We start from the raw sequence: 27,053 nt of genomic DNA, 5'->3' as shown, positions 1-27,053 counted from the left end.
TTTTTTTGCTACATTGGAAAATTTTTTTTTAAATTTTTTTTTTTCTTTACAAAATTCCTTCCACGCAGACTTGATAATCCAGTTGAGTTTGTGGCTAGAATGAACAATCTAGTCAATAGTTCTTGTTTTATTTCATTTTTTTTTGCTCTTCAGCAGTGAATGGTAGCAGAATCAGGAGGGTCCATCTCAAGGTTTATTTTGTTTGGTTTTTATCTTGTTTTGGACAGAATAGCTCCATCTCCTCTCTCCTCTTCCCCCTCCTCATACAGTTTGCTGACTCTCCCTCTCTGGTCGTTCTTTTAAGCGCATATTTCCGCAGTATTGTACTAACAGTCCTAGCGATCCGATAGCCTGACGTGACAAACCACCTCGCTCTAACAGGGGTCTCGGTGCTGCTGAGGCCTTTGTTCAGAAAAGCACCTAAGCGTGGGCCTACGCCTGTGCCCCCTCACAAAGCGGCTGCTCAAGGGTTTTGCTGAATTAGAGCCTTAACGCGGCAGAATAAAAAAGACGGGTTTAACTTTCTGGACTTTTTGTTGTTGTTGTTGTGAACAGAGACATAGTAAGAGGTTTAGAGAAACGAGTCTTGGAGAAGGTTGAGCGAGACGCGCTCTGGGGTGGGGCCAGCCTGCGGGCGGCCCTGCCTGGAAGGGCAGTGGGGCCGCTGTCCTGGGGGTATCTGACCGGCTGGGGGTCAGGCCCTGCTCGGGCGTCGCGTTTAGCAGTAGCCTGTCAGGAAAGAAACCTCATTCCCTGTGCCAGCGCCCGGAGAAGAGGTGATAAAAGTTTTGGGAGAAAGGCTGAGATGTTAGGGAGAAGTAGGGTGCCTTGGGGGAGAAAATGGTGTGCATAGATAAACACAGGCCCTTCTGGCACGCGTGGTCACGCAGAAGGACGTGTGAAACGGCCCCGTTCCAGCGCGGATCCTGGGGCAGCTGCACTGGCCGCACCTGCCTAAAGCTGCCTCCTGGGGTGACGTGTTACGTCCAGCGCCAACCACAGCGGGCTGGCGTCAGCAGAGCTACTGGGAGAGCTTCTACCCCTTTTTTCCACACACTTCTGCTTCCTCCCACTGTTGTGCAGTGATTCAGTCAGTGGAGTCTGGTGAGATATGAAAGGGGAGAGGTAAAAACACTACGTCCCGGTGCAGGTTCAAACAGCCTGTCTCTCCTGAACGGAACCGAGTGGCCCAAGCGAGCCCCGTGCCTTGGCATGGAGCCCAGACCCCCCCTCGCTTCAGGGTCAACCCCGCTCACAGGCGGGTTTCGTGAAACCTTGCGGGATGTTGTACTGGAGGCAGCAGGCTCGGCCCTGCTCCCCCAGAAGTCGCTGATACACATCATGCTGATTTCAGTGGTACAACATAAACACATCTGGTTTGCAAGATGTGGCTTGTGTTACATCCAAGGATTCCTCTTGGAGCCCATCGCCATCCCAGCTAAGTAGTTGAATATGGGGAAAATGTACAAGTGTAGAACCTGCAGCAGACGCCAGCAAAGTAAAATCTTTTTTTTGCCCCATCCCATTTCTAGAAATTCCAGGGCCTCATTCCCTTGCTCTGCCCCAGGAGCGTGAGCTTCATTATATTCAAGAATTGGGTTGTGCTAGAAAACACACAGTTGAGGGCAGGGGATATACCAAACAAAACAAAAACAAACAAACAAAAAAACCCTATAAAAATAAAAGCCACACAAATAGCTGATAGAGGAAAAGAACTCCAAAGACTTAAATAAACTACAAACTAGTAATAACAGTATTTCGTTTGTTTTGTTTTCATTTGTTTCATCTCTACAAAAATTCAAGTTAGAATTCGGAATCGTGCAGCTCCGGTCAGTGCTAGGAGTGTGAAGTCAGCCTCAAACCACAGCAGTAAGGCCCCCCCTCCCCTGCCACCCCTACAAACAAACACTACATTGAAGAAAAAAAAAAAAAAAGAAAAAGAGAAAAACAAAATTGCACACAATTAACCGTATCTAAGGGCTATCCAGAAGGCAGATGACCCCCCTCATCCCCTGGCATCGGTGGTTTCTCTTTTGTTCTATATATAGTAATAACCTTCACAGGAAAAATACTGTACAACTTTTTTTTTTTTTTTTGCCTTTCCTTTTGAAACGTTATCTGAACATTCTGTCCCCACATTTACACAGCTGAGCTGCTTGTTTATAAATCAGACCTGATCTGCACCAGTTCCTTAGGGAAATAATTAAAAAAAAAACACAACCCACCCACGAACCAACCTAAACTTCTCGAGGCCTGTAGCTGTTCAGGGTGAAAACACATTATGGGGATCCCGTGGAGCTGAAGTGCTCATGGGGGCGGGGGGGCACCTGCATGATGTCAGGAAAAAATAATTAGGTTTTTTTTTAAAAAAAAGGGACAAACTTCAGACACGAGGAACCTTTTGCTAGGCTGGTATACTTACAAACTGGCACTGAAATAACTATTATCAGAGTTAATTCATACAGCTAGTCCTTCTGGAGCCCCGGTGTATGTAGACAAACCCTCTCAGACTCAGGCGAGGATTTGGGGGTCAAACAGCTACTGTCTCACCTGTCAGGGTCCGGGACAGTAGCCTGTAGTGTGTGTTCCCAGACTGGGCTGGGAAAAAAGAGCAGGGAAGAGCTTGTAAGCAGGGGAAAGCCCAAGCTTCTGGAGGTGGCAGGTCTCACAGCATAGTTGCATTTGCTTATGCAGTGCCCAAGCTGTTAGCCCTACCTGTCAGAATTCACCAGCACGGACCCAGAAATGCATTAATTCTTAGCTGGACTATGCCCTGGCCTCAGCTAGCATCTCCTCCCGTCCTTGAGCTCTCTGCGCTGCGTAGGTTGCAGCAGCCTCATGTTTTGGAGCTGCAAAAAAACATGACTGGGCCAATAGCTACGGGTGCTGCAGAACAGTGTTGCCCCCACCCCGGTTCCCCACCCCAGTCCTGAGCAAAAGAGACCCCCCCCCCAGTCTGAGCAAGACATCCCCCAGTGGGATCCTGAATGTTTGCCTGCCTTCTCCTCCCTCTTCAGTGGTGCCTTCACCCTCTCCCAGAAGTCACCAGAGATGCGTGTCAGTCCATGCAGAAAGACTTGCCCATCCCCAGTGAAAGGCTGGGGACGAGGGCTTGGGGACTGGGGACATACCTGTCATTGTATGACTGCGTGGGTCAGAGAGCAAGTAGTCTTTTCAAGGCTGCTTTATGGGCTAGGACGCTCTTCTGCGAGCACGGTGCTCCCTGTGCTGCACCGTGGGACAGAGTGTCAGCTCACACCCTCCTGAGATGGGGATACTGAAGCACCACAAAAACGCTTCACCCTCAACAGAGAGGAAGCACGTGGGGGTTGGGATGAGATGGACCTGGATGGGAGGTTAACCCCAGTCCTCCAGTGTGACAGACCCTTCAACTACCCGCTGTGTTCTTCCCAAGTTACTTCGGCTAAATCCCTACAGGCAGAACAGCAGGGATGAGGAGAGGTGTCCTACAGAGGAAGTGTAGACTGAGAAAGTTTTACAATATAAATAGCATTCAAAATTATTAATAGTAAAAAGGATCTGGAAGAACAGAGGAGTGTCCCATTCCCACCCCTGCTCGTTCATTAATGCGTCCTCATTTATGTGACAATAAATACCCGCTCCCACCCTTGCTGTCTGATGCCATTTAATGCTGGAGAAAGAGGGGGGGAAGGGTGGAGAGAGAGCGGGCACCCCTCACCCCCTCCTTCCCACTGGCAAAAGCTGAGCTGGTTGTCTTTGTGACACCAATTCCTTGCATTTTATATATATGTGTGTGTGTGTGTGTACATTATATATATAGAGAGAGACACACACACAAATATATAGTTCTACAATTCATTACCTGTTGTTCCCACCCACCCCCCTCCAAGAAGTGGAGATTATTATTAATATCGTACAACTGAAAACATGGAAAAAATAAAACCCAGAAAGAAAAATGGGGGGATAGAGCCCCCACCCATAACAAAGGGTCCCCAGATGGGCACAGGCCCCACGCACCGTGCAGGGAGCAAGGAAAAGCAGCTGGTACCCTCAAGGTTCATGTCTGTATAAAAGGGTGTTACTTGCTGCATCCTGCCCCCCCGTTCTGTGATCTGCAGAATGAAGTGATGCAGCACCAGTCCTGCTGCGAGCCTGTGTGTCTGACGGGGCCTGGGGAGGCGCGTGGGTTTCCTTCCTTCCCCTCTCTCTCATGTATGTGACACGGAGTTTGTTTTTCACTTGCCATCCCAATCTTTATTCTTGCCTCATATGGGGTCCTCTTAGTAATTCTGTGTAAGAGCAAAACCAAACCACTGCTGCTGTTGTCTCTAAGATTAAGGGGAAGCTGCTGGAGCAACGGTAGAGGCTGGGGCAGCAGCTGGAGCCGGAGCAGGAGCAGGAGCTGGGGCTGGAGTAAGGGCTGGCTCGCCCTGGGGCCTGGAAGCATCACCATGGTCTGTGGAAGAAGCAGCCTCCTCTGGTTCTCCATCTTCTTTAGTGGCCAGGCCCTCGGGGTCAGGCAGCGATTCTTCAGAATCTGTGTTCAGGTCTTCCTCTTCATCATCCTCCTCATCGTCATCATCATCCTCCTCCTCTTCATCATCCTCCTCTTCTTCATTCATCTCCTCCTCATCATCCTCATCATCCTCTTGGGAAGAGTCATCCTCGTCCTCCACATCACCAGAGCCAGATGCCACCGCCCCCCTCTCCTGAGGTGCGGTCCCGGCTCTGCTCGGTGATGGACCTTCAGTGACTTCTGACTGCTTCTTGCTGAGGTCCAGGGAATCATTGAGGCCCACACCAGCCGCGTTCTGCAGGAAGAAGAGGGAGCTGTTGTTGTCAGTGCTGAGGTTGAGGGAACTGTCCAGGTTGATGGAAGAGTTCTGGATGTCATACTCGAGAGTGGAGTGGGCAAGGCCCTCAGGGCCAGGAGAGATGGCAGGAAGCTCCCCTCGCTCCTGCTTCTCATGTTTGCGCTTGTGCGAGTCCATCTGTGACATGCCCACCACTGTGTGTTTGCAGCCAGGGTAGGTGCAATGGAAGTGAGAGCACTTGAGTTTGTACTTGCAGTCAGGCACCTCGCAGTCCACGCTTGAGCTGAACTGGCAGAAGCCAGCCGCGCTGATGACGTCCTGCTTGCCGTGGTGCTTACGGTGGGCTGTCACCTTAGTGCTGTCAGTGCAGCGGAAGCCACAACGCAGACAGTGGAAGTGTGTGCTATTGCCAGAGAACTGACAGTCTGGGAAGTTGCAACTCAGTGAAGACTTGAAGCGTTTGAAATCATCCAATACCAGGTTGTCAACGCGATCGTGATGCTGGGCGTGCTTGTACATGTGGGTACGGCCACAGAACTTGTAGCCACAATTCTCCCGCGTGCAGTGGTAGTGGGTAACCTTGAGAGAGAATTGGCAGCTGGAGTCCTTGCAGTCCTCGTAGAGGTCATAGCGCCGAAATCCCTCCAGCATCATCCCTTCATCCAGCATCTTGCGTGAGGATGCGGTCTTGCGGCGCTTGCCAAACGGGGACATGTCCTCAATAATCCAGAAACGCTTTTTGGCCCCCGAGGCAGTTGGCATAGTGATGGTATTCCCTGAGGAGAGAAAGCAAAGAGTGGTGTTGCTGACAGCCAGGTCTCTCTTCATCTCCTAACCATCCTGGCAAGCTCCGTACTTGCCAAGACACGAGACTGCAACTGTTCCCACCCAGCACCTCATCCCTCGAGCTCCAAGTAAGCCTGAACTCTGGGATCGTGGGCTGGCTGATGCCCACCAGACAGGGCTTCCTCAGTTTGCAGCATATCCCACCTTGCCTCTAATTGCTGCTCTTGTATATTGATATTGTCCAAATGCTAACTGTTGCTTCTCTGTTTTGCTACTCTCTGTTTTTCCTGCTGCTGAGTTCATCTCGAGTTCTATTTTCCTCAAATCAGACTTTAATACAGAGGAGCTGCCTTGTTCCAGTCCAAGGACGGAGATGTTTTACTGTAGTTCTCTGGGGTGAAGTGGTAAAAGAGTTTAAGCATGCTAAAAACTGGTTCGTGTGCACTGTCCTCCCCTATCCAGGCTCTTGTAATACACTACAACTGCCAAGGACAGGCAGGAAGCGAAGGAAGATCCCATGCGTGATTAAAACTGCAAGGGGGGGAATTTATAGAAATAGGATGGACTTTGGCCAGGAGACTGCAACATCGCTCACTGTAATGAGCCCACATATTACGATGAGTGCACTTAGAAAGACAGATGGACAGATGTTCAATGGGGCTAATTCTCATCATCACTAGCCAGTGGACTCAGAGAAAATACCAGTTCTACAGCTTTCCCTTGGGTCTCAAAAATCACATGATGCCCCTAGTAAATAAAGAGCCCTCATCTATCTTCCACTTCCATTCACAGGGCTACCATAACTGGCTAGTGCTCACGTCCCCTAGGATCAAGCTGACATCAAGGACTCGACCTCATTATATCTATTAACTTTTTTTTCTTCTCTGCTTGCTATTTCCAGAATCAAACCACCATCTCCGGTATCAATGTGCAGCACAGACAAGGTTGGAGGCAAGAATTTCTCACCAGGTGCAGAATTGTGAGTGTAATTGGAAATTATAGCTTGCAAGGAAAACATAATTTTTTTTTTTTTTTTTTTTTTTGCCTCTCTTCATGCTGCAACTGCCAGCCTCTAAAAAGAGCCATGATTTGTGACATGCAGTGCCTGGGGCCTGAGAATCCAGAGCAGCTTGCATCCTTGTCTAGGAGACTGAAGAAACAGTCATCTGTTTGACTGTTGTAGAATTATTTTATTTTCTGGCTGATAAGCAGGTATTAAAAGTGGTAAATGCTATTTTGGCCATATCTGGCTCTTCAAATGACAACCCTTTAAGACAAGGTGGTGCTCATTGAGGGAAGCCTCCAAAAGTTAAACTGGTGCTGGATTCCAAGACACAAATCAATGCAAATGGTAGCAGCAACCTCATCTCCTGCCTCGTTCGTGTGGCCGGGCTATGCAGGTTGCAGGACAAGCACAGAACAAAGGATTTTTCCACACCCACTCGTTACATGGTGCTTTTGCTCAGATTGCAAATAAGGACACCAGCTCGGGGCTTCCATGGTGAGAGCAGCTTAGTGTCATGTAGCTGGTGGAAACTGCACGTTAAGGCTCATTTAACCAGCTACCAGTGAAAGAAGAACTTTCCGTCACTGTAGTTTTTAAATTAGCACGTTCTTAGCTACAGAATCTGTGGCCAATTACTCTCTGCTCCCCCTTCCCAACATCTGGTATTGTAAAATCTAGTTCTCCGCTTCCAGGCGACTAGCATAAGTGCATCGTTGCCTGGACAAATTGCTGCTATCCAGATCAACTCCTTTCTCCTTCTTTAAAAAAATATCACAGCCAAACCATCAAGTCTTTTATCATTAGTACGAATGCTCATCTTGTCTGCCCTCTGACAGGAACAGGGGATCAGCCGTCTTAGGGGAAAGACTCTGCATGGGAAATGTGGGAAATAAATAAGTAGGATTTAAACTTTACCTGTTTTAAACTCAATGTACCTGCCTAGCTTTTACAGCAGTTCAGAGGTGCTTAAAACGTTAGTTAAACCAATTTTGTTTTCTCATACAGGCAAAGTTTCAGAGCAGGGGTATACAAAAGAGAGGTGATAACCTGGTACGCTCTGCTCCTTCAGCCACTAGACATCGTTCAGTCCCGAGCACCCAGCTGAAGATTACAAGCCTCAAAAGATTTACTCCCAAGCAAATCTCAATGGTAAATGCATGCCATACGCTTGTCTTTTCAACTACTAATAATGTAAACAGTCACAAAACTATACAAAGGTAAAAAGAAAAGGAACTTAAAATATATGATTAGAGGAAAGTATAGCACAAAGGTAAGATGTTTCAGGTTGCATGCAAACCAGTTTAAAAAAAAAAGCAGCAAAAAATATAGTTTCTTGTGTATTTTGTTCATTGAACACACTCCTCTGGACAGGGCAAGGATCCTTCTCCTGCCAAGTCCCATGAGAAAAACCTGTGAACTTCCAAGTGGAGTTGGTCCTCCAGCCATACTCCCAACCATTGTCCTTGGATTTGCACATTACTAAAACTGGCAGGAAGAATGACTGAGACATTTGTAGGCTGCCAGAATCCTCTTATGTGTCAACTTTAAGCACAAATATGCCCTTAATTAACTAGAAAAGAGCTGGGAGTTGGGAAAAGAAGCCAAAACTGAGACACACCCTAAAAAACATTCCCAGCTGGAATGAGAATCCCCAGCCTGAGACATCTCTGATCTTAGTCACACATGGGAAACATGGCAGCTTAGAACTAAAAATCTAGATGTATTTTCTGCAGCTGTTAAGAGCAGATGTAAATAACAGTGAGTGTGAGAAACAGCCTGAGCTGGCTGGTGATGTCATCGTAGTGACACTGACTGCACTTCGCTCTGTTACTTGTGCTGGGGAAAGCAGCCCTGAATTTCATGGCTTTGTCTATGAACAGGAAGCAGTGAAGCTTACAAGATCTATAAAAATACAGGAACTGGGTACACTGTCAGACGTTGCCCTGCTGAGATGTGTGCAGCAGACTATGGTGGGCACTGGGTTGGGTGGCCTGGAAGATCTGAACAAGAATTCCAAGTCCCAGTAATGCTCCGTGAGCAACAGTTGGCCTTGTGGCCACCCTGCTGTTATCAAGAGGCTGAAAGTGCATTTTAGCTATGGATTTTGTTAGATTTTTCTCATAGTTTGGACTTGGTGGAAATTGCTCTCAGGTATCCGAATGTCAGCCAGTGATTTGCTGTGGTTTTGGTCACCCTCCTCAGCTGTGGTTACTGTGTCAGCAGTCAAAAGGAGTAGGCATGGACGGGCCCTTGGGTAAAGTTAAAGACGACACAGAGTGACGTATGCTTTTTTACTGACCCAAAGGTGCAGAGAAAAAAACATGGGCAGGGTGAGAGGGGAAGGAGATGGGCACAGGACACTGAGAGAGAAAGCAAAGAAGTGTTACCTGCTGCATCCTGAACTAAGGGAACGTCACTTTTTACTGGAGTTGGAGTGGCAATGATGGGCGAAAACCCAGTGGTGCTGGCGGCAGGCATGACAATGCCTCTGCTGGATCCCAGAGTGGCACTGAGCAGAGAGTATGAGAGACAAGATGGAGAGAAAAGATAGGGGAGGGTGGGAAGGGGAGACCTAAGCAGGGCTTGTGAGAAAGATGGAGGCAGAGATGGTGGTTGAGGTTGTGGTGCATTGTGGGTAGCATCATCGGCAGCAGCGGTAGCAGTAGAAGGAACCAGGCAGCCTGGAGAATGTGGAGAGAAAAAAAAAGCAGAAAAAAAGGAAAAAAAAAAAACCAAAACAACAAAACCAAACGAAACAAACAAAAAAAAAAAACAAAAGAAAAGAACTGAAATGAGAACCCAAGAGCAGAAGCAATATGATGAAAATGGAAAATACATTCACAAATGTATGAAACAGAACTGTAACAGAAGAAACAGAAGGTGAGGAACTGACAGCATCAGGAAGAGGAGGGTTGTCTCTGCAGAAGGTAAAGTGGCTTTAGTGGCATGGGGGAAGAGCCACAGGCTCTCACACAGAAATTCCTGCTTCTTTGGTCCTTGTTCATTTATCTGGTGCTAACTTGTACCAACTAATAGCTGTAAGGGTGGTCTTACACTTTGGGTGGGTGGAGTTGCCCACTCACACTACCTGGATAGCAGTGGGGGCCATTTCCTAGGACGTGTGACTCGGGGCAGACGGTGCACTGACAAAGGAGAGAGTGCCAGCAACCACTGTCCCACCAGAACTCTTTGGAGGAGTTTTCCTGTCATGGGGCAGCCACTGTCATGACCCAGCAGTGTTCATACAACATATGGTTAGATGTGCTATATGATAACCTTCATCTAAGTGGTGTGGGAAAGAAAAGTAGGAAAATGTGTGCGAAATTAAAGCAAACTCAGTGAGGCAGCCTGTCTAGAATGTAACACTTAACCCTGGGAAGGACAGCTAAGAGAGCCCTGGATCACCACTAGACGATAACAGAATTCGTAAAGGATATCTGAGTACTGAAAAGATAACCCCTAATACAGGGCAGTGGGAGATGGCTGCACATTATCCTGGCAAACAGGAAACAATGGCAGAAACTTACTTCCCAAAAGGGGGGATGATGGAGGTTTCCTCCGTGCAACACTGCACAAAGTGGAACAAGAGTTTTTGCATGAGGAATGGAGCTCAGTGAGCTGCTTTTATATGTTGATTTCTGAAGATGTGGTAGGTCTGTGTATATAATGCCCTGTGTATATAATACTTGCCCTGTGTATATAATATTTGCCCTGTGTATATAATATTTACTACTGTACAGTCTTTCTGTACCTCAACACTATAGGAAAGTGCCTGACTTCAGATGCTGCACAAGGAAATACAAAAAGATATCAGGGGAAATACCAAGTACAGAACAGGCCCACAACTTCTTTTTTTAAAATTGGTTATTAAAATAGATCCAACTCCAAGACAGAGGATAAAAACCTCTTCAGGGGACAAAAAAGATACACTGTTAGTTCATGGGTGCTTGAGGTGCACATTTTGGTGGATCTCTTCTCACAAAAGATGGAGGGAGCTGGGTTAGTACGAGGCACTACTGTGAAGCTGGTACAGTTTATATTTTAAGGTGCAGTTGTCTTTTGGCCTCTCTTTATGAGTTTATCTCCCAAGAGAACAGGCAACTGATGATCCATTTCCCACACCCCCCTCCTTCTCTCTTTCTTACCTGCTGATGTACTTTCATTGCCCACTGGAGTGCTGGAGCAGCTGCGGTCCATATTGGAAGATTCAGAGGAGATACCCCCAGGGCTACAGCCAGTGTAGTCCATGTACTCATCTGTTTCAGTGTCCATCATGCTCGGGGGTCCCTGAAAGGAAGCTGGGGTTCCTGATGAGGCTGGGCTGGGTGCCATGCTGCCAACCTGGGGGAGATTTTCATTTCTTGGAGTGTGGCCAATAACCTGCAGCAAGAAAACAGGACAGGGACTTTCACAGCAAAAGAAAGATGCCAAGACCAAAACCATCTGCCAGCATGTTTACTTCTCTCTGCCACAGTTCATGAGGGATAGCTGGAACATGCCTGTGAGTGGAACCCATGGCTAGGAGCATGCATCTTCCTTCATTGGGAGCTCAGAGCACTAAACTTGGCACGTGTATCCTGGTATGTGAATTGTGATGCGCTCAGAGGCTGGGAGTGTTAATCTTGGCACCAGCATCCTGGTGTGTGGATTCTGATGCATTGAAAACCAGGAGGTGTTAATCTTGGCATTACTACCTTACTGTGTAGGTCCTGCTGCGTTTAGGGACTGGAAATACGACTCCTGACATGACTGCCCTACCGCCTGCATGCTGAGACACTGCAACAGGGGAACACAGGCTGAAACCAGTGATGTACGTGTGTGCTCTGCTCACATACAGCTGCTGTGGCCTGGATAGTTACATGGGTAGGTACCCAGAAGCAATGTATATCCAAACACACCATAAGTGCATACTGAGCTTTAAGGAATGGGAAGAACTGGAGTTAGTACATTTAAATGCAGAAAGGCAGTGGCAGTACAGCAATCTGTTAGCTTTGCCACATGCCCTGATCTGTGGTTTCATCCTTGTTTTGTTGTTTGCTGGACTGCTCCATGGGCTAAGTATGGCAACAGAGTAAGACGAGCACTGTATGCTCCCAGGATTGCTCAGGCCATGATTACTACTTCTCCACTGCTGAAGTGAGAGAGGATTGCCAGTGAAAGGAGACGGAGGTCAGAACTAGCATTTTCTGCTCAGCATGTACTAAAATTCTTAGGGCTAGACTCGGCATGTACTAGCAGAGCAGTGAAGACAAATGTATTTGCTAAATCGTTCCTAAGTTTGATTCTTGTACCTAAGCTTTTCGTGTTCAGAACAAAAGCTACCACAACAGTAACACCAGTTCCTTGGCATCTGTGAACTCATTAAATCCAGCTGCAGCAAACTTGAACAATTAAACTTATTGACAGTCCTTAATAACTAATAGGGACCTCTCATTCCCATGCTGTGGAATGAAAGGGGCTTCCCAGCTTGCTTCTGCAGATGACCCCTTTTGTTTTTCATATACCAGAAGACATCGTTAGGGTCAGATCAGGCACAGGCGTTTAGATAAAGCTAGCTTGTTTCATCTCCCAAGTGACTGGAAGTTAAAGCAACTAAGGAATAAGAAGAACAAGCAGCAGGACTGCTGCCGTCCTGAGCCACAGCTCAGTGCTGCAGCTGAAACTTTTCATGGAACAGACAAACCTAATCTGCCAGTTGCTCTCAGTGATGTGTTAGAAAAGAAGCAGCTGCACCGCTCTGCTGTTTCCTGAGAGAGGACAAACTAACTCCAAAATCAATACAGGAAGAGAAATTTCAAGACTGGTATTTCTCCCATCCTAGGTGGAAGCAGCAAATAATTCTTTATGTGCAACAGGAAATGTTTGCTTTAACCAGCACATTCAATTCTTCCACATCCTAAGCACTTTAATTTTAATAAGCCAATTGGTGTATATTGAGAAAGCAGGGAGTGCAAGTTGTAAATATGAGTATTTTAGTGTTATCCTTCTCAATTTTTTTCCTCCATAATTCACAAGGAAAAGCTGTTTACACTAAGTAATGCTTTGATGTCTTATGCTTCATCATCTTTCCTCGTATTGTGTAAGTCCAATGAGGTAAAGCTAGCTTGGGTGAACTCGCGTATCCCAGCTGCATCCCCCAGTTCAGACACACCTCCTTAAGAGTCTGGGTACGGGTGTCTTGGCACTAAAGCAGTTCTGCAGCAAGGAACCAAAGGGGCCAACACTACATGGGGATCTACAACTTAAATAACCAGTGAAGTCACCTGAGTAGGAACACGATCGAAGTTCTTCCCCAGCATCCTTCTCATGTGCTTTCTGGCGTGGGATGTCATTTGGTGCTTGAGCAGGAAGGAGAACTGGCAGCCCTCTCGAATGCAGTGGAAGTGGCTGTTCACCTGGTTGTACTTGCAACCTACAGACACAAAACCATTGTATGTATTACATGAAAGGTATCAAGAGGGAAAGATACTGCAGGGAAGATGATCTGGAGATGGGACAAGGCTGCTGCTACATGGATTTTTGGTGGATTGAAGATTATCAATGGTCACGGGTTCTTCAGGAACAGTCCTGAATGAAAAAAAACATGATTTTTTGCCTGTTGAGCAACTGCAAGAGAGCATTACAGTGTATATAGGTTTAAGAATGCAGACTAGTTCCATCCCTCTTCATTTTGTTACAAAACAGGGAACGTCACCATTACATCTAGCAGGGCCTAATGCTCTCCAGTCTTAGCTAGCGCCTCTTCCTTTACAAAGAGAACAAAACCAAGACATTTAACTGTATCATAGAAGTTACAATTGAGAATACATGCTCGTAATTACATCAGAAATGTAAAGTTCTTTTTTCTCTTTTTTTCCTTTAACTGTGCTCGCAGAAAAGCAGCCTCTTAAAAGCTCTAGCTCTGGACAGCGTATGCTCTCTGGGCAGATAGAAATGAGCCAGGAAGTGTTTATTGCCACTCCAAATTTGCAGTGTAATGGGGCAGCTACTGAACAACAAGCAATTTGTATGGGTTCTGGCATACAGCACTTGACACATTTTGCTCCTCGTGGATAGTGCCATACATGCTGGGAGTGTGTGTAGCTCATTAGCAGACAATCCTGAACAGCCACATTCTATAGCTGATAAATAATGGCTTGTTGCAGTTAAAACACAGCTGTATCAATAACCACGTTCTGTCTGTTCTCCATCAGCCCTTGGCCATACCCTTATACACACAGAGGTACAGACCTACAGACAGGCTCAGTTTTACTGATCTATCTATCATCTATCTACACCCAGCCACCTTTACTTACATACGTACCTATTTTTTCATCTCTCCCTCCCCACCCATACATACATGTATATATTTATACATGCACAAACATACATATAAAAAAAAAATCTATCATGTGTGTTTGTTCAGAAATGTTCACAGCCCTTAAAGCAGGCCAGTGCTTTCCGCACCTGATATATATATATATATATATATGTACATATGCAACATAGAAAGCACAGAGCAGTAGCCATGTATTTGCATATTGATGTAACCATATACACCTACACGAACACATCCAGCTACACCATCCCATCATGCTGCCTGATCTACATAGGCAAATGCAGAGTGCTGGCTAAATGGCTGTTTACTGCATGGCAAGCCCAACCTATAGGCATATATACATACTGCTGGATGCATGTATCCCCTCACTCCCAAAAATAAACACTGCTGACACACGCACAGCCTGCAGACGCCCCGCTGCCAAACAGCTCCTGAATCACCCAGCCCATCTTTAGCTCGCAGATAGCGTTTTATGTGCGTGCCAAGTTTATGTTTGTTTAGGTATCGCACTCCCCCACAGCCCCACCTCACTTGCCCTCACGTTGTGCTGTTCTTTGGGATGGAGAACAAACAGTGCTGGGGGACTGAAACAGTATCAGCAAAGGGCAGGTGAAGGCTCGCCTGTTGCTAGGGCATCTGTGTAGGCTGCGTGTCATATATCATTGTCCTGCTTTGTCTAGCCCCTGCTATCACCTGAAACACCTAAAGTTGAGTAAATAACAGCAACTGCTGAATCTACTGACATGTGTAAATGAGACCTGGGTAAGTACTGGCTGTGCCGTGTTGACGCTCATTGCCCTGGTTACCACAAGCTACCATTTGGGTATAAATGCTGGATGTATTCAAAGCTGAAAAGAAAAGTTTGGTTCTGGTTATTGTGGTTATTCTGCTGTTTCCCTGCAATGTGAGAGAACAGCACCCGGAAGTGTTATTCTGAGCCCTGTTTTGTTTCAGCCTTTGTTCCAACCAGGAGTAACAGGGAAGACTGGGTCTGTGACACTGGTAAGCCAAAACACAACCAGAAGGGTTGTGTGAATCCCAGGCAGTTCAGGATCGGGCTCTGATATAAAAATATCCTCTATATTACAGTTTCTATCCATTTAACTTGGGTCTATTTGGGAAAACAAGCTTCAACTCAGGCAGATCAGGAACTGCTTTCTGTTTAGTTCCATTTCTTGTTAAGTGATTTAGTGACCAAATACATCTTACGCATAACTTGCAGGCTCTAACTCATGGCATTCTTAGCCTGGACATGGGACAGACGACATGAGAAAGGTGACGGGGGAAAGAGAAGAAAACTCACCTAGTCTGCCACACTCTTCTCGCTTGGTAAAATACTTGAAGCCATTGGCTGCCCTTCTCTCTGCCTTCTCATGTTTTTTCACGTGCCACGGCAGCTTGGTGGTGATGTTAGTCACAAAGTAGCAGCCAGGACGAAGACAGTGGTAATGCCCTCGCATCCTGAATTCACAGTGCTAGAGAGGAGCAAACAGCAGGTTGCTTTAAGCATATCTAAAACAAATACACTCTCCTCTGCCTGCTACGAATGCTGTCCCTCTGAGACGTGAGAGGGAGGCCTGCACTGATACTATAGATCACACCCACTGTATCTTCCACAAGCCACAATGCCAACGTGCTCCCTGTCATGTATTCTGTATTGCACTGTTCTACACTGAAATACACCAAACCTAACTCGTGGCTTTCCCTGGTATTCGTCATAGATTTTTATTTTAATTCATCTTGTGTCTCTTAGATCACTCTAGTTGCTTTGTCCACTTCACTTGAGTCACAGAAACATAAAAGCCCTGCTATTTTCAATTTGATGGAAACCAAACATTTTGCTAGACCCTTCAATGGTTCTACAGTTACACTCAGCCTCGCTGTTGGGGTAGTCTATTTGCTCTTTTCCATTCTTCTTCTCCCACACGTATACTCCAGCCAGAACACTGCTTTTTAATTGCTCTTACCTGGTTCGGACAGAGACACTGCAGCGAATAGTAAGCAAACTGGTCTCGCACATTCACCAAATTATTGTTGGGGTTGATGTGGTCCAGGCAGTGGGATTCTGCTTTGCCAGAGGTTTTGCACACATACTTGCAGTTCCCAAAGAGACAGTGGAAGTGGAATTTGTTGGCGTACTTGCAGTCCGTTGCCAGGCAGGGATCACTGGAAAACATCCAAAACCCAATCATCACCTTCACTCATTTCACACATTTGTTTCTTTGCCAAAATTTAATTCAAGGGGAGCCCAGCTGAAGCCTCTGGTCCAAACATGGCCTCCAGATTTCCCATAGCCACCTTCCTCTTTAGTAAAATTGATGCTGGCAACACTACTGCAATTCCACGGAGCTACTGCACTTTCTTGAATAAGATTATTAAAATACAGCAGTGCATGGTGGGTTCTGTAGTCTTTGAAGGCCACACTTCCGATTTAAAGCGCTCTCAAGATCTGGATAGATGCTGTTCCTCCCTTTCTGCCTGTACTTACCTCAATGGGGTCAGATGGTTTCTTCCATCTCAGTTTTGTGTAACTGAAATGAAACTCTCGGGCATGCACACTGCAAGATGCCAGGGCTTCCCCTGATTAGACAAAATTGGCAGTGGCCTGTTTAATCAGCTAAATGGCTTTGGTACCTTACTCCCCCCCCCCCATTCCATGGATTTCTGGCTGCACAGAGGTCAGATGGGAGGCAGCTGAACATTGATCTCTTGGATCCCAAGCACTGTACCCAATGATACCTACTCACATACATGAAATAGAATTAATACACTACTTTGAAAGCAGACTAATGACTGTCAATATATGACCCAGAGACTGATACTCCACCAGCCTGAATAACTAAGCTATAATGCCTGACCTGATCCTGGGCTCCTATGTCCTCCTGTAAACCACCTAACTTCTGTGCCTCTTTCTGTCTATGTCACAGAAATAACACCAGCATCACAGCAACACTGTGAAACTTCTTCAATGCTTTAAAAGAAGTTCAGCAAGGTATGTTACCTTCTACCAAACACCTCCCTTGTGAATTACTTTGTAAACTAACACTACAAACCCAGAGGCACAGAATTTAAGGAGATTCATTACACTTGTACACAAGTTCAGCCAGGACAGCAGAACTTTGACAAATGTGAAGTGAGAGAGATTTGCTCCTTATTGCTTGAGCTGCTAGGAGACCTGTTCCTTGTAAGGCAAAGTCCAAGCACTTGTGCCCCCTCCACTATGTGACCCTTAGCCTTCTCCACTGAAGAAAAAAAAAAAAAAGCTGTATTACACTTGAGTTACAGATAGCATTCCTAGGAAAAGGCCACAAAGCTTACAGGGGACAAACCCAGGAGAAATCCAGCAAACTTCCTTTTCAGCAATCTGTAAACATCTGCTCTTAGTTCTGTGTTACTTTGAGCACTCAGTTGCCCACTGATTTTTGCTCAACTACAGAAGCTCATGGTAAGTCTCAGAGTTGCAGCAAGATCTAGAGGTGGGCTAGTCAGGTGTCATTTTAAAGCTGCTATGCTTCCTCTGTAGCCTTTAGTGTCAAAAATACTGCAAAGATGCATGTATTTCTGTACAGCTCTCATGAGGTATAAAAAAGGCTTCAGTGATATGTCAGCAAGTTTATTCCTCCTCTAAACTCATACCTAAAAGTACTCCCAGCTGTACTCGAAAATCCTGTTTTTTTTCCTAGGATAACTGAAGGTATTTTCTAGACTTCATACAAGAAAATTTTCAGAGAGATAAAGCCCAGCATAGTTTCTAGACAGAAGGTCTCTCAATGGGTGAATACAGATGTAGTACTACAGCTCTGAGGAGCAGTAAAGAGGGGACTGCAAGGCTGGAGAGGACACAAGGAGGCAAGCAGCATCTACAACTTACTTCTCCTGGAACTGGAGAAATCCGGGTTTGACCTGAGGCTTGGCATTCTCCAGGGAAGTCGTTGCCAAGGGTGAAGTTGCCAGGTTAGGCACTGATGCTGGGATCTGAGGCATCTGGGGGATGGTTGAAGCCAGCTGCTTCCAAGCTAGCAGTGTGGGGGCAGAGGGCACAGTAGCTGGACTTGGAGTGGGCACGTCGAGGGCAGGAGCACTTGCCATGGTGACAGAAGTAGCAGATGGTGATGAAGGGGCCAGTGAAGCCTTATTCTCAGTAGCAGTTGAGAAGGGAGACTCAGAGTTACTTTTCACAGTTCCACCCTCAGTTCGGAAGTGAAAACTGCAAAAAGACAGAGTAATTCAGCCATAAATTCTTGACCATTGCATGTAATGATTAAACACCAACAAGAATGTGGCAAAGTCTGCAAACAAATTAGCTGAGGTTAAATCTTAAAAGGGCCTCTGCAAACGTGGAAAGATTTAGGGGCCTCCTAGGCTGCCTGGGAAGAGAAGGGAATTCATTAAGAGGGGTGGAGACAGAAAGGTGCGATAACATGTTGAAATCAGAGAGATGCAAGAACGGCTGCAGTCAGTAAGATCAATGTGCCTGTGAGGGCAGCTTCCCATCACCGTTGTGAAAGCCAGTACTCTGTAGTGGTGAACCACAGGGAACTACCCAATGCCAGAGACCAACTGTGCTAACAGATCTTTCTGTCTTAAAATTTGCAACATCTCCTTCCCTGTAAACCCCTGCAGAACCAGTCACGTGGCCAGCTGCTGAAGGCCTTATTCATTCTTTACTTGGGCAAATCTTCCATTGCCTTTAAAAGGAACTTGGCGTGGTTCTGAACTGCAGATTATGCTCCACAGAAATCTGCAACAGGGAAAATTTCCAATATCCCACCCACCCTTTGCTAGTCCCCTCACTGTAACAGTGGGAGCATAACAAATTCATGCTTCACCCAAGAGTTGTCTACAGTTCTGAGCACGCTGTACAGCCCTCCATAATATAGGCCACATTATCTGGCCTACAGTTATGGCTACCAAGCTCTGGACTGTCTGCTGCTTTCCAAAATGATGTGAAATGACAAAGGGTTTACAATATAGAAAATGGCAAAGTGAGGAGGAGGTTGCTGTTGGGCTGGGCAGTTTGACCACTCCATTTCGAGATCCATAGCCACGTGATGTGAACCTCTGAAACAAAACGATATAAACTAAGTCTAGGGAAAACTTGTTAAAAGAGATTTGTCATGACAAGACAGAGAACAATAAAGTGCTTTCTACACTGCAGTGATTGGGAGCTGTCTCCTCCACAAAAACTCTGTACCCAGTGACAATGGATGGGTTTACAGGATTCTCTCCCTCCTGTATTTTCTTTTCTGGTGTATTTGTGTGCTGTAAGAAATATGGGTCTCCTTGAACACACTCTCAAGTAGGCTATGGAAAAACACAAATGTCCAATTCTCAGCCTTGCCCACACTGTGAGACACCTCTTTTTCACGAGTTGAGCACATCGATTGTAAAACAAAATTGAAGAGGACATAGTGTTCTGCAAAAATTTTAGCTGAGCACGTTTACACAGGAAGCACGTGGATTCCCGATTTGCTGCCCTCAGGACTGCCCACGTTCCTGCTCTTGACCAGAATTACTCAGTACGGTCTCTCTCGGCCTGCAGTGTGCGTGCTGTGGAGTTTTCTCAAGGTTTCCCGAGACTCGCGCTCTCCCACTTACTTGGCGTGCTTGATGGCTCCATCCAGGGTGCTGAAGAGGGCTCCGCATTCCTCCACGACACAATGGAAATGCACCTTGTGGAGAAAGTCGCACTGCGCATCGCAGAAATCCTTGGTACCAAACCTGGCCAAAGCAGACAAGCAGGCATCTTATGGAAGGGCCCAGAAGAGAAGTGGTGTTGGAATAGACACATTTTCTTGGTTTTTCAACTCTACTACCAGTCTGTTTTCTAACGTCACTGTCCCTGCTGCACAAACAGCACTGCTGGCATTATTGCCTGTTATATAGATCTGAACATGCAGAGCAAGAACCTAATGTCTCTCCAATTGAACTTGACTGAGAAACTCCTGTTCACTTTTGGTGGGAGCAAAATACAGAACTACTCTGAAACAAAAGATGAAAATCATTAGTGTTCGTGATTGCCTATGTACAAAAGCCAAGGCTCTGAGCAATGACCAAAGGTTAGTAAATTGAGGGAAATCCAGACCAAGAGGACACTGCTGAGACATTACAGGTCATTTTTTTTCCTGTTTCAATTTACTGCGAGTAGCAAAAGGGAAGAAACAACAGTGGTTCAGGGGAATCTAGATCCAGAATCGGCCTGGCCCCACCTTGAAACAACAGCACAAATACATGTGATTTCAGGAAACTCCAGAATCACATGGAATTGAGAAATCAAGTGAAAAACACTGGCAGGAAGGATCTGAAACTTAACAGAGGAATCTTGCATAATTAAGATACAACAAACTACAATTGCTCTGATGAGCAGGAAAGCAAGAAACAAACAGCAGGCTGTGTGGTCCCAGGAGGGGCCTCGTAACAATTTGAGGGTAAAGGAAAAAAGGAAAAAAAAACTTGTGCTGGAGAAGGAAGGTCAGTGGATATAGAATACATGCAGGCAGTTAAGGCTTGCAGGGAGAAGACGAAGGAACATAAAGGTGTGGTGTAAGAGATAAGAAAACAAGTTACTGCAAGCTAAAGGGGTGGTTTTAGCAGAGACAAGAGGTATTGTACTTAGAAGGTCCAGTAAAAATGGGAGGTGATGAGTCAAAAATGGCTACCTTATAAAATTTGCTTTGGGTAGGAAAACTAAAGACAAAGCAGACAATTAGGGATACAATGAAGACCTTCTAGAAGAGCAGATAAAGGGACTGGTTGGAAAACATAAATATGCACAAATCAGCCAGTCTGGATGATGTATGTCCTGAAGTGCAATGGAAATTAACTCACAAACTGATTGCATTACTATTTGCTATTTTTTAAGCCATAGAGAAGAGGGAGGTACTAGGAAATTGAAAAAAAAAATCTAGGTACTGATTCTTTCAGGGGAAAAAAAGACAAGTGATCTTTGGCAATTATCATACTTCTAGTCTTAACTTCTCCTTCCAGTAAAGTAATGGAACAAATATTAAGAGGGAGGAGAAAATCATTAAACATCTAGAGGATAAAGGAACCATGAGCAATAAACAGCATCAGGATTATAAAGAATAAATCTTGCCAGACAAATTTAATTGCTTTTTTTGATAGAATTACAAAATTAGTGGATGAAGGGATGCAATATATTTGGATTTTAGTAAAGCATTTTGATACAGTCTCGCATATGCTTAGAATTAATTCAGATTGGCCTGGATGTGAATGCTACCCCATGGATTGAAAACTGGCTGAAGGACTGTAAACAAAGGCTAATGACAAGCAGCGACATATTGAGCTGGGAGGAGGCATCTCGCGAGCGCTGCAAGGATGACTTTGGTTAGGTCTGAGCTTATTTAACATCTTCATTAGTAATCTAGGAGAAGGAGTAAACAGCGTGTTAATGAAATTCACAGAAGATACTAAACTGGGAGGAGTTGGCAACACCAGTGCAAGAGGAGAAAAATAACAGAGAGGCCTTGCAAGACAAGGGAGAAGGTTCAGAACACGAGAGTCGTAATTGGAAATATAAAGCTAATGCATCCTAGGGGGTGGGGGGTGTTTTTATACATAGGGGACTCATGAGAGCAACATTAAAAGCAATCCTGTGTAGCAGTGGATGGTAAACATGGTACATATACATTATGCAGTATAGATGCAAACAAGGTAGCACAATTGTGAGGTGCATATATGGGGGCAGGAAGCTTGTTGTATCTGGTGTGGTGCTACAGGACTGGCAGCCCAATGCTGCACCCGTTCAGGGAACAGCAGCAACGACAACAGCAACAACATGCTCAGCAGGCTGGAGGGACTGATTTACAAAGTCAGATTAAAGGAAGTGAGAATGCTTGGTTAAATGGTATGCTAAAAGTCTGTGATGATCTGAAGGGGGTGAAGTCCAATTGTGGAGAGGAATTATCATCTGCTGTGGTTCAAGGGGATATAACCAGGAGAACTGCAACAAAATTACAAAAAGGGAAATTCAGGCAGCATACCATGAAAAAAATTGTGACAGTGAAACGTATTAGGTGGTAGAACGCTGCTGCCAGAGACAAGAAAATAGCCACGCTGCTTGGCATAATTAAAACTGGGCTGGACAAAATGCAAATGGACTGTGGGGAAGGATCTCACATTGGCAGAGGCAGATGGACTAGAAGACTTTCTAGTCTTCTCCATTGAAGTTTGTGATTTACAAAGTGTCCATAGGCATTTGTAGGCAACTATCAGAGCACAAACCCCTGTGTGTGTGCCTGGGTGTATCTGTGTAGGCTCAAAGCATGTGTCTGTCTGGGCATGTATGTGCACGTGTCTGTGTGTGGGTGAGTTTTGTATCTGTTCCATTTTCCTTTCGAGCCTCCTTGTCTACAACAAAACCAGCAGAAACCATCCCAGTTCCCATACACCTTATACTCCTTGTTTCAGTGGCCTACTCCTATGATCAGAGGAAATGCCACAGCAAGCAGTTTAGTAACTCAACATGGTCCAACAGAAGTTCAGCGCTAAGAGCAGGCTGCAGCGGGTCCCCTGGCCTTGCAGACTGGGCACATAAAGAGGAGCCTAAGATGAAGTTTAGGCTAACAGTACTATGTGAAGATCTGTGCTCGTAGTTGGCTTTCAAGATCCCTTTGCAAAAGGATCTATGTGGACAGATATTTCTTACGGGACATTAACACTTACTGCAGCCAGCCGGGACTGAGGACTAAATGCACTCCAGCAGGTGATCAGCATAGCACAGAATTAGGCCTTTAAATTCAAGAGAACTCTGCATTCAAGTGTGAACTAATGAGCCAGCCACTTTGCAAAGGAAGTAACTTTCCCTTTCCTCTACTCCCAGTTCCATGCTCTCCTTACCGGCGCAGGTACATCTTCCATGGCTCAGAGAGCTTCTCCTGGACAAGTGCCTTCACTGCCTTGCCCAAGTACTGTGTTGGCTCTCCAGCCCCAGCCTGGCTGCCATCTCCTTCTGTCTTAATGTTCAGCAGGTTGCCAAGGCTGGCACTGGTCTTGGACATCTGGAACAAGAACATAGACACTGCATCAAGCCCAGCACACAGCTGTGGGCACTGCCAGTCTGGATACCCTCAGGGCTGTCCCATGGAAAGCTGTGTCTTCAAAGATTAAGAGAGAAGACAGGAAGTCTGCGCAGGCTGCCTCAGCTGCATCATCAAAACTTAGCAACACCTCCCTCTTCTGCATCCTCCACCCAACTATGACAAAGTACTTGGGTGCCCATCTAATATTCATAGCTCTTGTGTAAAGTAATGAAGCATCATGTCTATTTTATACATGGGGAAACTGAGGTGAAGAGAGACATACCCTGTTTGAGTATGGAAAAGGTGTGCAGGCTTCAACATTGATAACCCTATATAGCTCCTACACAATGCTGGTCTCTTAGTACAGAGCTGGGGATAGAACTGGTAAGCTCTAGTTTATTTAGAATCATCTTATCCCAGCCACAAAGATGTCTCCTTCTTTAAAGTAACTATCAGGCATGTCTGGGGGTGGGAGGGAGGAAATCTCATTCAATTGGGGAAAAATTCTGGCTCCACTTAAGTTCCTGGAAAATTCTTACTAACTTCAGTAGGGAAATTATGTCACTTTCTGTGCTACATGGACATGTCCTCCACAAAGCAGGTCTTGGACTCACAATTTGCCTTGTGTGAAAGGTTTCAAATAGATTCTACACAGAGAAGGTTTAGAGGTCCAGGTGTATGATGGGCAGGATAGAAAAAAGAAGTTACTCAAGTCTTAGAGAGAAAATTTTCTTTCCTACTAAACACATGATTTCCCAGACCCCTTCTTGCTTTGCTGTGCTCTCAGTTACCTCCAGTAATAACAGTGAAACTCTCAGCATGAATAAAATGCAGGATCGGGCCCAATATTTGCACTATAAACTCCACCCACTTGAGGATCTCGAAGCCCTTTATAAATATCAGTTAATTAAGCCTGACAGCCCCCCTAAATAACCTGCAGTACGCTACAGGAACCCTGGCTATTTGAGGCTCTCTTAATGCCCCCTGAAGGTAAAGCCCCTGCTGCTCTGTGGAGACTGCAGCTCTTTACGGCTGGAGTCAGAAATTCAGGTTGTCTTTTTCCATTGGTGTTTGCTGGGCATTCTGTTTCTGTAGAGTTCTTTTTCCTAGACAAATAGCGAAGTGTTCCTCCACAAACAGAAATCGTGTGCAGCAAGAGGCAGAAGCAGGTGTGATGTGTTCTGAGCACACTGAGCTTGACTCTGCAATCCTCAGCCTTGGAACAGGCTCCTTCACATCAGTGGGCTCTGTTCTTCGCTGGTTTATGTCATCAGTTAATCCCATTCCTTCTTGAAAAAAGGAACAAACCTGAAGAACTCGTATTTTGTACCTGTGCTACACTTCTTTTGCACAACATAAAGAATCTTATGCAGGGCTGCACACAAACAAATGCTTATTTCTAAGCATAGGCTTAAATCTCGTATTGTCCTGGAGATTTTCAAGTGAAGTATCTATTGAAACAGAATTTCCCTGAGCTGAGGCCTTCAGAATTACTCAGGACCCCAGACAGCAGACTTAGTAAGCAGATTTACTCACTAGAGAAAGAGCTGCATATTTGGAATCACTAAAGGGACAATATGCAGGAACGAATAAGAAATTAAGTTTAAAAGGGAACATCAAAACCCCAGTGTAACGGAGAGCCAATGGGGGAGAAAAGTGGCATAAATGCAGAAATTAAACAAGACAGAGAAAAAAGAGTGATGAAATAAGAGAGAAAGGAGGTGAGAGATTACCAGACAAAGTCACTTTGCCCTCTCTTGAGGGTTATATGGCCTTGATGCATGTAACGCCCAGAGCCAAGGGGATGGCAATAGTTATGCCTCTAAAACCTATCACACAGTAGAATATTAAAGCGTGGCTCAGAGGCTGCCCTGATCTCTACTGCAGTTGTATACAACAGCAAAATTAATCTTGGTACAGTAGAATTTATCATGTGAAAGGGAAATATATATTTGAGGTGATGTATAATTTAAGGAAAAAGTAAGGAAAAAGAAACCGTGCATTATCTAAAATAAATATTCTAGAACATGGTAAAGTGGGCTCTGTTGGACACCATTACTCACACCAGAAAGACAACAATTGATTATTTTGGCTCAAAACTTCTAATTTTTTTCTTCTTCTCTTTCATAAAAACAAATTGTTCTCCTCCCTCTCCCCCAATGAAAGAAAACATTTTTAAGTAAATAAACGAAATGAGTAACTATAAAAAGAGAGTGAGAGAGAAGTTGCCAGGTTCTGGAAATAAAATGGGAAAAAAAAAAAAAAAGATCTTTCGGAGCCCTCCTCTGTCTAGAAAGGATGGGGGAAAAAAAAAAAGGTGTCAGAGGCTGCAATATATTTCTTCAGCCAGTTCATTAAATTAATTCGTAAGCAGTGGCTCTGAAATTATACCCGATGAAAAATGGTCTCAAAATTTAAATGGTACAAACTCATCTTATTAGAGGCAAAACATTAAAAAACAAACGCATCTCTCCCCCCCCCTCCCCGCCATCGCAGCTTTAATTTCTCTTGGTGGGGGGACTGAAGGGCGTTTGATGGATGGCTCTTACCTTATTCATAAGCGAGGATAAAAGAGATGAATTTGCCGAGACTGTGTGGCCATTTGATTCATTACTGGAACACACAAACCAACAGGGTTTAGTTAAGATGTGCACAGGGACTGTGAGCACCGAGATTAATCCTTCTCCCTTCAAGCTGCCTCACTCCTCACCTGCTACATGCGGAGGAAGAGAATGATGCCCACCCTCCCTTGGGCAGGCCAAACTCTTCTACTTGTGATAGCCAAGACGGAGAGAAAGAGGGTCCCAAGTCTGCAGAATTTAGTTCTTTCAGCTGTTAAACAGTGCAGACCTCCTCCTCCGGTGTCCACACCATCACACTTTTTTATTAGCTGACTCACAACCCACCCCATGTTTTACTCCTTCATCCCATTAGAACTTTCAAAACAGCCACCGAACCGGGGGGATGCTGACAGCAGACTCACACTGCCAGGGCCACAGGCCCTCTTGGCAGCGGAGGAGAAGGCAAGGCAGCAATCCTTATGGCCACAGCTAGGCACGCTGAAAGGCAGCCTTAGTACTTAGTGCTTATGAGCCCAAAAAAAAGGTCTGGAGAACATAGACTGAAAGGGGAGTAAAGAGAGCCTCCTGCCTCTGGTTTGGGGGTGTCCAACTCAGCCACTGTGAAATTGCCTTTCATCAACATGTTGTGTCCTCTCATATTACAGGTATGGAAACTTCTCAGGGCGTGATGCTGGAAAGAAGTAAGTGTGCCTGCCTGCGCACTTCTCTCACCCGTGATCCTTGACGCTCAGGTCCAAGCTGTGCTCCTGCAACGACTCCTGACTGGTGGCGGATGATGATCCCATGGCCTCCCCAGGCTCCTGCTTCACCTGAACTGGATTGAACCGTCCAGCTGCTGGTTGTCCATTCCCTGCTTGAGAAAGACATCAAAATTAAATGCAAAAATTAAATGAAAAATGTAGGTCTAAAATGAGGTTACAGTGGCAAATAAGTAAGTTAAATCACCAGCACTGGTGCATAAATGGAAAAAGCAAAGAAAAAGTGGGGGCGGGAGGGACGTGCTGGGATTGCTGGTCAGCGTTTATTGCCAAGCTGACATGATGGGTTCTGACGTCCACTCCAGCGTGGAAATTCTTCAAGTGATAATTATTGCAAAATTATGTCAAAGTTGTCCAGGCTATGGGCCCTTTAAAGGAGAAGGGCGGAAGGAGCGTGGGGGAGACCTGATTCTCTGCACAAACTGTCATAACTAATTTGCGGGGCTGCCTCTTAAGCGTTTATTAAAGACTCTGTTAATGCTGAGGCAATGTGGCAGCTTTCGACTGCTAGTCAAGCCCCCTTTCTCGTCCCCAATCCCAGCGTTGCCACAGCGACAGCGGTGGCCCGCCACCGCGCCTGCCCAGCAGGAGCATCTGCCCTGCCGGGGCTATCGAAGGTGACAGCCAATGGGACCGGTTCAAACTGGGCGACCTCTTCCCACCGCCGTCGCGCTGTCCCCACAAAAAGGGGGAACTCTCTTCTTTTTGGGGGAGGAGGTTTAGTGGTGAGCCCGTGAAAGAAAAATTCAAATCGAAGGAAGGGAAA

At 45.7% G+C, this 27,053-nt stretch overlaps 1 protein-coding gene across 10 annotated transcripts in view; it reads right to left on the bottom strand.

Annotated features, from left to right (window-relative positions):
- Positions 1-2,952: 2,952 nt before the first annotated feature.
- The window catches only part of CASZ1 (castor zinc finger 1), a 233,935-nt gene continuing 209,834 nt past the window's right edge, over positions 2,953-27,053 (bottom strand). For 6 of the 10 annotated variants that reach the window (XM_068414838.1, XM_068414835.1, XM_068414840.1 and 3 more), the window contains 11 exons: positions 26,241-26,382; positions 25,497-25,560; positions 22,766-22,926; positions 19,505-19,627; positions 17,778-18,113; positions 15,874-16,072; positions 15,210-15,381; positions 12,852-13,000; positions 10,734-10,968; positions 8,976-9,269; positions 2,953-5,572 (listed from right to left, as the gene is read on the bottom strand). In XM_068414838.1, the coding sequence (XP_068270939.1) occupies positions 4,317-5,572; positions 8,976-9,269; positions 10,734-10,968; positions 12,852-13,000; positions 15,210-15,381; positions 15,874-16,072; positions 17,778-18,113; positions 19,505-19,627; positions 22,766-22,926; positions 25,497-25,560; positions 26,241-26,382 (3,131 nt within the window). In that variant the 3' untranslated portion in view covers positions 2,953-4,316. The remainder of the gene's footprint in view (positions 5,573-8,975; positions 9,270-10,733; positions 10,969-12,851; positions 13,001-15,209; positions 15,382-15,873; positions 16,073-17,777; positions 18,114-19,504; positions 19,628-22,765; positions 22,927-25,496; positions 25,561-26,240; positions 26,383-27,053) is intronic. The other 4 variants (XM_068414839.1, XM_068414845.1, XM_068414844.1 and 1 more) reach the window with 4 other exon arrangements.

Source organism: Nyctibius grandis, chromosome 17 (genome assembly GCF_013368605.1).
Source record: "Nyctibius grandis isolate bNycGra1 chromosome 17, bNycGra1.pri, whole genome shotgun sequence".
Taxonomy (NCBI): Eukaryota; Metazoa; Chordata; class Aves; order Nyctibiiformes; family Nyctibiidae; genus Nyctibius; species Nyctibius grandis.
This window is presented reverse-complemented; position numbering and strand designations above follow the sequence as displayed.